This window comes from Calcarisporiella thermophila, assembly GCF_041956535.1.
Source record: "Calcarisporiella thermophila strain CBS 279.70 unplaced genomic scaffold VTP21scaffold_19, whole genome shotgun sequence".
NCBI classification, from domain to species: Eukaryota; Fungi; Calcarisporiellomycota; class Calcarisporiellomycetes; order Calcarisporiellales; family Calcarisporiellaceae; genus Calcarisporiella; species Calcarisporiella thermophila.
In genome coordinates this window covers 1-9,051 of record NW_027192209.1, presented here as the reverse complement: position 1 = coordinate 9,051, position 9,051 = coordinate 1, and the positions used below count along the sequence as shown (strand labels likewise).

The 9,051-nt window shown below is 48.7% G+C and overlaps 3 protein-coding genes and 1 non-coding gene across 4 annotated transcripts; 3 read left to right on the top strand and 1 right to left on the bottom strand.

The window, feature by feature from the left end:
* Nucleotides 1-80: 80 nt before the first annotated feature.
* Nucleotides 81-3,024, top strand: VTP21DRAFT_3797 (uncharacterized protein; the record flags this gene model as incomplete). The annotated part of the gene is made up of 2 exons (XM_069394136.1): nt 81-1,578; nt 1,682-3,024. 2 exons carry the CDS (start codon nt 81-83, stop codon nt 3,022-3,024), a joined length of 2,841 nt encoding a protein of 946 aa, XP_069248676.1.
* Nucleotides 3,025-5,477: 2,453 nt separating this feature from the next.
* VTP21DRAFT_3796 (uncharacterized protein) lies at nt 5,478-5,893 on the top strand (the record flags this gene model as incomplete). The annotated part of the gene is made up of 2 exons (XM_069394135.1): nt 5,478-5,608; nt 5,689-5,893. 2 exons carry the CDS (start codon nt 5,478-5,480, stop codon nt 5,891-5,893), a joined length of 336 nt encoding a protein of 111 aa, XP_069248675.1.
* Nucleotides 5,894-6,227: 334 nt separating this feature from the next.
* VTP21DRAFT_3795 (uncharacterized protein) lies at nt 6,228-8,337 on the top strand (the record flags this gene model as incomplete). The annotated part of the gene is made up of 7 exons (XM_069394134.1): nt 6,228-6,390; nt 6,448-6,503; nt 6,589-6,634; nt 6,700-6,821; nt 6,922-7,012; nt 7,091-7,480; nt 7,556-8,337. The coding sequence occupies 7 exons, from the start codon at nt 6,228-6,230 to the stop codon at nt 8,335-8,337; spliced, it is 1,650 nt and encodes a 549-aa protein (XP_069248674.1).
* A 531-nt stretch (nt 8,338-8,868) lies between these two features.
* Nucleotides 8,869-8,950, bottom strand: VTP21DRAFT_t204. The gene has a single exon. It is a non-coding gene; the product is annotated as a tRNA-Ser (tRNA).
* Nucleotides 8,951-9,051: the final 101 nt, after the last annotated feature.

Here is a 9,051-nt window from a genome sequence, read left to right as displayed (position 1 = left end):
CCGATGGGAAACTTGGTGGTCAAGCTGTGGTTGAAGATGTCGCAGGCACATGGAAGGATCTCACCGACAATGTCAACATCATGGCCGACAACTTGACGAACCAAGTGCGGTCGATTGCAGAGGTCACCAAGGCCGTCGCCATGGGCGACCTGAGCAAGAAGATCAACGTGGAGGTCAGTGGTGAGATCGCCGAGCTCAAAGAGACGATCAATACCATGGTGGAGCAGCTCCGGATATTCGCCGGTGAAGTCACACGAGTCGCTAGAGAAGTCGGCACCGAGGGCAAGCTTGGGGGACAAGCCATTGTAAAGGATGTTGCCGGGACATGGAAAGATCTCACTGACAATGTCAATATGATGGCTGCCAATTTGACGAATCAGGTGCGTGATATTGCCAACGTAGCCAAAGCAGTAGCCCAAGGAGACCTTAGCAAAAAGATTACCGTTGTGTCACGGGGAGAAATTCTTGATTTGAAGGAAACTATCAATACCATGGTTGAGCAACTGCGGACATTTGGTATGGAAGTATCGCGTGTGTCCCTGGAGGTCGGCACAGAGGGTAAGCTTGGCGGCCAGGCCGTGGTCAAAGACGTCGCCGGAATATGGAAGGATCTCACCGATAACGTCAACACTATGGCTGGCAATCTCACGACTCAGGTGCGATCGATTGCCGCCGTGACCACCGCGGTTGCGCGTGGTGACTTGAGCAAACAAATCACCGTCGAGGTGCGGGGCGAGATTCTTGAACTCAAGAACACCGTCAACTCCATGGTGGAGAAGCTTCGAACGTTTGCTGCCGAGGTCACTCGAGTTGCACGTGAAGTCGGCACTGAAGGCAAGCTTGGCGGCCAGGCGGTCGTAGAGGACGTTGCAGGAATTTGGAAGGAACTCACTGACAATGTCAACATGATGGCCGCTAATTTGACGAACCAAGTGCGTGACATTGCAATGGTTAGTAAGGCGGTGGCTCGCGGCGATTTGAGCAAGAAGATCGTCGTGCCCTCGAAGGGTGAGATTCTTGACCTCAAGAACACGATCAACACCATGGTGGACCAACTGTCGACCTTTGCATCCGAGGTGACCCGTGTCGCGAGAGAAGTGGGCACGGAGGGCAAACTTGGCGTGCAGGCCGAGGTCAAGGATGTGCGGGGCACATGGAAAGAGCTTACACAGAATGTAAATACCATGGCGGCCAACCTGACCAACCAAGTGCGTGCGTTTGCCCAGATCTCTGCGGCGGCTACTGATGGCGATTTCACTCGCTTTATCACCGTCGAGGCAAGTGGTGAAATGGACAGCCTGAAGACCAAGATCAACCAGATGGTGTACAACCTGCGCGAGAGCATCCAAAAGAACACCGCAGCTCGTGAGGCTGCCGAACTTGCCAACCGCAGCAAGAGTGAGTTCCTTGCGAACATGTCCCACGAGATTCGCACTCCAATGAACGGAATCATTGGAATGACCATGCTCACGCTCGAGACGGAGCTCACCCGGCAGCAGCGCGAGAACCTCACCACCGTCGCATCCCTCGCCAACTCCCTCCTCACTATTATAGATGACATCCTTGATATCTCCAAGAGTAAGTTTTCTCTTTTCTTCGACCCCCCCTCCCCCTCCCTTTTTGTTAAAAATAGAAAGGTTGCTAAATTTCTCCCTCTTTGACTTTTTCTTTCCGTTTTCAGTTGAAGCCGGACGTATGACCATCGAATCCATTCCCTTCTCCGTCCGCTCGGCTGTGTTTAGTGTCCTCAAAACCCTGGCGGTCAAGGCCGACCAAAAGAAGCTTGACCTGATCTACGATATTGACAAGAGCATCCCCGATTTCCTGCTGGGTGACCCGCTGCGTCTCCGCCAGGTGATCACAAACTTGATCGGCAATGCGATCAAGTTCACGCCCGAGGGCCAGGTGGTGCTCCGCGTGCGGATCCACGAAAAGGAAAACTGCAACTATATCCTCAACTTCTGTGTTTCGGATACAGGCATTGGCATTCCCCACGACAAGATCTCCATGATATTCGACACATTTGCGCAGGCAGACGGTAGCACCACCCGCAAATATGGAGGCACGGGGCTGGGCCTGTCCATCTCGAAGCGGCTAGTGTCGCTGATGGGAGGGCAGCTGTGGGTGAACAGTGTGTACGGCCGGGGAAGCAACTTCTTCTTCACCGTGAAGGTCACAGAGTGCGAGGTGAGTCCCGGGCAAGTGGAGCTGAAGATGCGGCCGTTTGTGGGCCGGCACGTCCTCTTTGTGGACACGGTTGGCGACACGACGGGGGTGAAGGAGCGCATCGAGGAGCTCGGCCTCTATGCGACTCGGGTGTCGACGGTAGAGGAGTCGTGCACCCTCACCGCCAAACGCACCCCCGAGACCCCCATGTTCGACGCGGTGGTGATCGACGATCTGGGCGTGGTTGACCAAGTGCGTGAGGTGAGCGCGCTGCGGTTCATGCCGATAGTGGTGCTGGCGCCCGCCGCGACCCAGCTGAACATGAAGCGATGCATCGACCTTGCGATATCCTCCTACCTGAATACACCGGTTAGCAGAACCGACTTGAGCAACGCCCTGTTACCCGCGCTGGAGAACCACGTCACCCTGACTGCTGGCCAGATGGGCAAGGATGGCGTGGCACCGCCGCTGAATATCCTGCTAGCGGAGGACAACGAGGTGAACCAGAAGCTTGCCAAGCGCATCCTCGAAAAGGTGGGCCACCGGGTCTCCATTGTGAGCAACGGAAAGCTGGCCGTCGAGGCCTTCCAGGCACGGCGGTTTGACCTCATTCTGATGGATGTGCAGATGCCGCTGATGGGCGGCTTCGAGGCCACCCAGCGCATCCGCGAGCTCGAAAGCGAATGGGGCGGCCATATACCCATTATTGCACTCACTGCGCATGCCATGATCGGCGATCGCGAAAAGTGCTTGTCGGCCGGGATGGATGAGTATGTGACGAAGCCGCTTCGGTTTAACGAGCTGATCACGTGTATAAATAAGATCATTGTGATGCAAAAGGATCAACTGATAAAGTAAACGAAACATAAAAGGGAAAAAGAAGAGAAAAGAAAATGCTTCGGTTAATTTATGTTTTCTTTTTTTTGACCAGCGGATTTCCTTAGATTTTTTTTTTCCACGTTGCTCTACTTCTGTCTATTCATTGTCTTATCGCAAGGGTACTTTTATTTCTTCTCTCTCTCCCCTTTCTATTTAGCATCGATCTTTTTTTATTTTTTATTTTTTTTATTTTATGGATCCTATTTAGTTTTATTCTTTCCTGTCTGACTCTGTAAATTTATGGAATTTGTCCTTTGCTTTGTTCTTGATACAGGTTGAAGTTTTTTTATTCATAATGGCAACAAAATCTGTTTTTGTGATACTCTCCCTTTACTTTGTAGCCCCTTTCTTTGCCTTTATTTTCCGTGGTTTTAATTTCTGGTTTTTTATTTTTGTGAATCCGTTGTTTTCTTACCAATAATAATATTAAGCCAAAATTCCATTCTATCTCCCCTACTCCCTTTGTTCCCGAGTGCTCGCCCTACTATCAGACACTCCCTCATCTGATGGTGTTAACCAAAACTCATTTAATTTTCAACTAGCACTAATGGGACACCTCGAGCCTCACTGGGAAAGACCTTAAAGTAGAAAAGTTGCATAACAATAGACTCTGCATCGACAATTTCCATTCATGTTACAAGAAAGGAAAGCGGTGATAAACATTGTTTCACCACTTTTTATTTGCTCTTGTATGTCCATAAAATTTCTTTATTAGCAACCGTATTATTATTGTTTTATAACAAAGACTTGTAGGTTTAAAGTCAAATTTCAATATGATTCGAAAACTAGCGGTTGAACTTTCAAAAAGGGGAGAGTGCACGCCTAAGGTTAACTCCCATTTGAGAATACAGTGTGAAGCTAAAAGGAAGGTGTGGAGCACGTCGAAACATCCTCCTTGCCAAAATCTGGATGTCCACGTAGTCTAGACAAGCCGGAGGAGAGCTATATCGCTAAGAATACGTCGAGTGCAGAAGGTTCGAATCCAGATGACTTGCGAGACGTTGCCAAAGAGGGGCACAAGAAGAGGCGATTATGAAATGCAGCTATGAATTCCGCACGGAATAGAGAAAATCCAAGTGGCCGGATCAAAGATACTTTGGAGCATACAGCGTAATCTCTACATGAATACGCCAAGCTGATCCTGAGTCGTCTATTGATCATAAGGAGAGTACACGGAATACGGATACATTTTTAGCGAAAATTAACAAGTTGATCCACAGTATAACTTTGAGAGTAACTCTTCCAGAGCTTCCACTTTAATACCCACGGCAACTCGAAAGGGATATTGGTAATTGGGGTGGCATGTAGTTTGTTTCGACTCCTTTTTTATGTAGAGCCGCAATATATCATTCCATCCTTATGAGAGCTTTAGGCACTCGGAGAAAGATGAAATATAATGTCCCATTGCTCTCTACCGTGATATGAATCATTGGATAGCATAACTTATTGTGTTTTATTAGCTTATCGAAGAAGATAAATTCCTGATCACTAGCCAGGTGCAAGAGTCTTTGTATGAATGTCATTCAAGATTGGTGGAACTGGTAGGCCAAACACAATCATTGTCAGCCTCTAGGACAGGCTAACGCAGCCGAGTTTTCGGCTGAGAGGATGCCCCGGTTGTTGGGTGTTGAGGCTGATACGCCACGGAGAGTTGACCAAGACACACCCATGCAGGCCCGACAAGTTGGAAAACAAATTTGTCCTACCGCCGATGAAGCTGCATTCAAGCCATTAACACCAAAATCCAAGAATTCAAGAATGGACAAATGGGAATGAAATTAGGATCGGCGTCAATAAAAAAAACGTCGCCACCCATCAAGCAATGTCAGGGAGTTACAGATCCAACTGATTGCTACGCACCAGGAAAATAAAAAACCTTCCCTTGGTAAAACTCGCTTGGTTCCACGCCAAAAATATCACGACTTCTCAGCCTCTCATGGTGCCCCCCTTGGGCGTGACTGCAGTTTGGGAAGACGGCGCTTACACGCCCACTCATACTTATTGCGGGTTATTTTTAAGGGAGATCCCCAAGCTGCATGCTGAAGTGCTCCCACCCGTGGCTTGTAACCCAGCAAGGGTTTAAGGCTGAAATGAGGAATGAGTCACAGCCGGGCGCAGATGGCTAGTATAGCCTCTTTGAGGGTATCCCCCAGAAAGGGGATAAGGCAGCCATGCGTCGATGGGATGTATGCCAAATGGAGGAAGGAGCGCTCGAGTTCCTCGCTGCTAGTTTGGAATAGAGCATCGTAGAGTAGAAGAGGAAATACTAGAGATGATCTCCTATTGTACCACCGCTTGGCATCTGTTAATTTATGCACGCTTATTAAGTCGCGCAAACATTCATATTTGCGAGCCAGAGTGAACGGCTGCTGGGCAGCCTCTAGGGGACCCTTAAGCCAAAGACAACCTCGGCCGAGCCTCGACCTTCACCCATGGTGGAAAGGCGCGATGGCAGAGGGCTGAATCTCGGCGCAAACTCTAAACGAAACACTCTTATTCGCACAGCTGCCAATGGAGTTGTTGGCGAAAGCCGGATCCTCTTAGGGGCCTCTCTTGCAAACGAGTTGATTCATGCGGAAGGGAGGGTTGGGCTTCCCTGCCCAACTGCCCATTCTCGGCTGCTAATCTCGCACACCAACCTAGCCTGGGAAGATCCCACCAGAGGATTGATTGCGAAAGGGAGAAGTTCGATAGTACATTGCGATTGCAGATTGGCATGGCTGGATTCGTACTAGCCCCAATCGACCTGAGGCGAGTTTCGTTCCATTGGCCCGCGCCCATTTTCATCCACGGTGCTGCGCTGGGGCGCTCAAAGAGGGGGAAGTCGCGAAGAGGCCCATCTAATTAAGGATAGTGACTAGTCCTGTTGCTTTGGGATTAATGAGGAAGAGGCGGCGCCCCTCCCCATTGGCGGGGGCCATTCCAGAATTTCGTCTAGAGCCACTTATCACTTGAGATTAGGATGCATGCCAATACAGCAGGAGCCTTCTAGATATAGAAACCGGATTTTCAAATCCAATTTTAAAAAAGGTTTCTAATGTTTTCATACCCACATTCCCATTACATATATGGATTTATAGTGCGTTCTAAAAAGGGCTGGAGATAGACTTCCTTGTCCCCTTCCTTTATTCCTCTTTATTCTGCTGCCTGATTTTGTTTGGGGAGACTATAGCCTTCATTAAATGCCTTCCAACCCTCTTCTCCGATTTGTCCAGTGGCACTGGGGCGATGTCAACTACCCTCGCACTGAGAAGCAGATAGAGCGCGACAAATTTTTGGTCGGCTCTGTCCCTTTCAACCGCTGGTATCTTATGCCCGCCGCGGTTATTTTCCAGGCTATTTGCGGTAACGTCTCTTGGTGTTTGGGTAGAATGCGCTAGTGTTGACTCATATTCTTTTCAGGGTCCCTGTACGCATGGTCTGTCTACAATAAGGGGATTGATGCAGCTTGCAACACGGTAAGCATCCATGGCTGGATGGATTTCATACAACAGTTTTCTCCCTAATGTTTCATTGATCCTCATCTATCATCTCTCTCCTCAGAACAACTTGGCCCCTGTCACCTTTTACATCGCAGTGGGATGCTTTGGTAATCTACCCTTTGCTACTTTCTCTTTCTTATCCAAACCCTTACCAATGGCGGTTCCCTGCTAGGATTATCCGCTGCCTTGACTGGCCCTTGGCTCGAGAGAAATGGTCCTCGTAATGGTGCCCTCATCGGTGCCACCCTCTTCTTTATTGGAAATTTGATCACTGCGGCAGGCATCCAATTCAAGGTATATGAACTTTGCTTTGTTGACTGCTTTGGGGGGAAACATCACTGAATGATTTGATCTCTCCTTTCCATTCACTCTCCCCTCACGCGCCAAATTCTAGTTGATTGGATTAGTGTTCCTTGGCTACGGTGTGATTGGAGGGAGTGGCCTAGGTTTATCTTACATCTCCCCCGTATCACCGTTGCAAAAATGTATATCTTTCTTCTTTTTCGATTGAAGGTTTATCAAAAATTCTAAATCTAGTAATCCCTTCCTCCTATATCTCTTAGGGTTCCCGGATAAACGCGGATTAGCCAGTGGTCTTGCTGTATGCGGTTTTGGGGCCGGTTCTATTGCTTTTGCCAAAGTGCCCCTCCCCTTAGCCGAAGCGGTGGGTCTTCCTCTGACTTTCGTTGTGCTGGGGTGTGGATTTTACGCGGTCATGGTTCTCTGTGCTCTGGTTTTCAGAGTGCCTCCGCCCAACTTTACCGTGAACGGCCTCGACGTACGCGGAAGACGTGTTGACCCTATGACTGGTCCCATCCGTTCAGACCGGTCGGACGAAGAGGTTCTTTCGACCGACAAGACCGTCATCAACGAGCCCACGGTGAACCTCACCCTAATCGAATCCATTTTCAACCGCGACTACACCCTTATGTATATCATGTTCATAGGAAATTGTAAGCTAGGGATGGTTTTGGGTTGATATCCTCTTTCTCTAATTAACCCCCTTCTCTTCTCCCTTTCACTTCTAGCCATTGCGGGTTTGGTGGTTTTAGCTCGTCTAGCCAACATTGCCTCTGACATTTTTGGCCAGAGTGCTGATGCCGCCTCCACTATTGTCTCCATCAATGGTGGATTCAATCTGGGTGGGCGACTTTTCTTCAGCACCCTCTCCGACTATATCGGCCGTAAATCCTGCTTCGTATTCATGTTAAGCGCACAGGTGATCATTCTTGGCTCTCTCACCGCAATCCTGGAGACACGCACCTACTGGGCCTTCCTCTTGGTGATTTGGGTTCTAACTGCGTGCTACGGGGCGGGCTTTGGCATCATTCCTGCCTTCCTCACTGACCAATTCGGCCCCAACAACATTGGGGCCTTGCACGGCATCATTCTCACCGCATGGGCAATTGCAGGAGTGGGCGGTGGCCTCATCTTTACCGCAGTGTTCAACGGCTTGCTTGCCACAGGGATGTACACCACCAAATCGCCCCATGTGTACAGTGTTAACTTTTGGTGGCTGTTTGGAGTGGCCCTGATCGGGTTCTTCTTCCTGATCAATGTCCGCACCAAAACCAGCGATCGGCTCCTTCCCAAGCAGCCCGACGAGCTGACTCGCTTGCGCTTCTTCGGCCGATTGGTGCGCATCAGGAAGCCTTTCCGGGTAGAGCTGGTGTCGCGTTCCGAGGAAGAGGCCGAGTGGAATGCCTTCAAAGCATCCTATTCAGACACAGTCAAGATGGAGGACAAAGAAATAGACGAGGAGGAGAAGCGGGAGACCACCCTAGAACACAAACTGGAATTATCTCATTAAACTCCATTCGTTTTTTCTTATTATGACTCTCTTTTTTTTTTCTGTTTATTAAAACCCAATTGATAATGATAAACGACACCCACATATATACATTATAATATTATTACACCTACATTTTACTCTCTCCCCTTCTCCTTAATTCTTCGACTCCGTATGTGCTTTAGTTTGTTATTATTAATTGGCTAATGAATCATATCTCTCCAAAGCGGCGCCTTATTTATCAAAGCCTCTCTCCCATCTCCAACACTAGAAGATGGAGGCAGTGAGTATGCATATCGTGCTTCATTCAAGGATGAAACCTACAGCCTCTTGAAAAATGCAAGTTTTCTAAATCTTCTATGAAAGTGTATCCATTTTCCTCAGCACATTAATGGGGTAAAATAGGATTACGAGATTCAGGCCCAATGTTTAACGCAGTGCTATTATTTCCAACACTGAGAACAAAAAACTGATACCTTTTATTTCCTACACGGGGGGAGTGATAAAATAGAGTAATAAGAGTGGCTAAGTTGATAAAAATTAAAAAAATACCGTCGCCTGCAGGATTCGAACCTGCGCGTCCAAAGGACAATGCCTTAGCAGGGCACCGCGTTAACCACTCCGCCAAAGCGACAATTCATCCACAAAAATGTTACGAGGATATTGGTTTTTGGTACAGAGAAGTCACGTAAGAAGTCACTCTGGGATTCGGGGTACACGAAACATCAGGGAAAA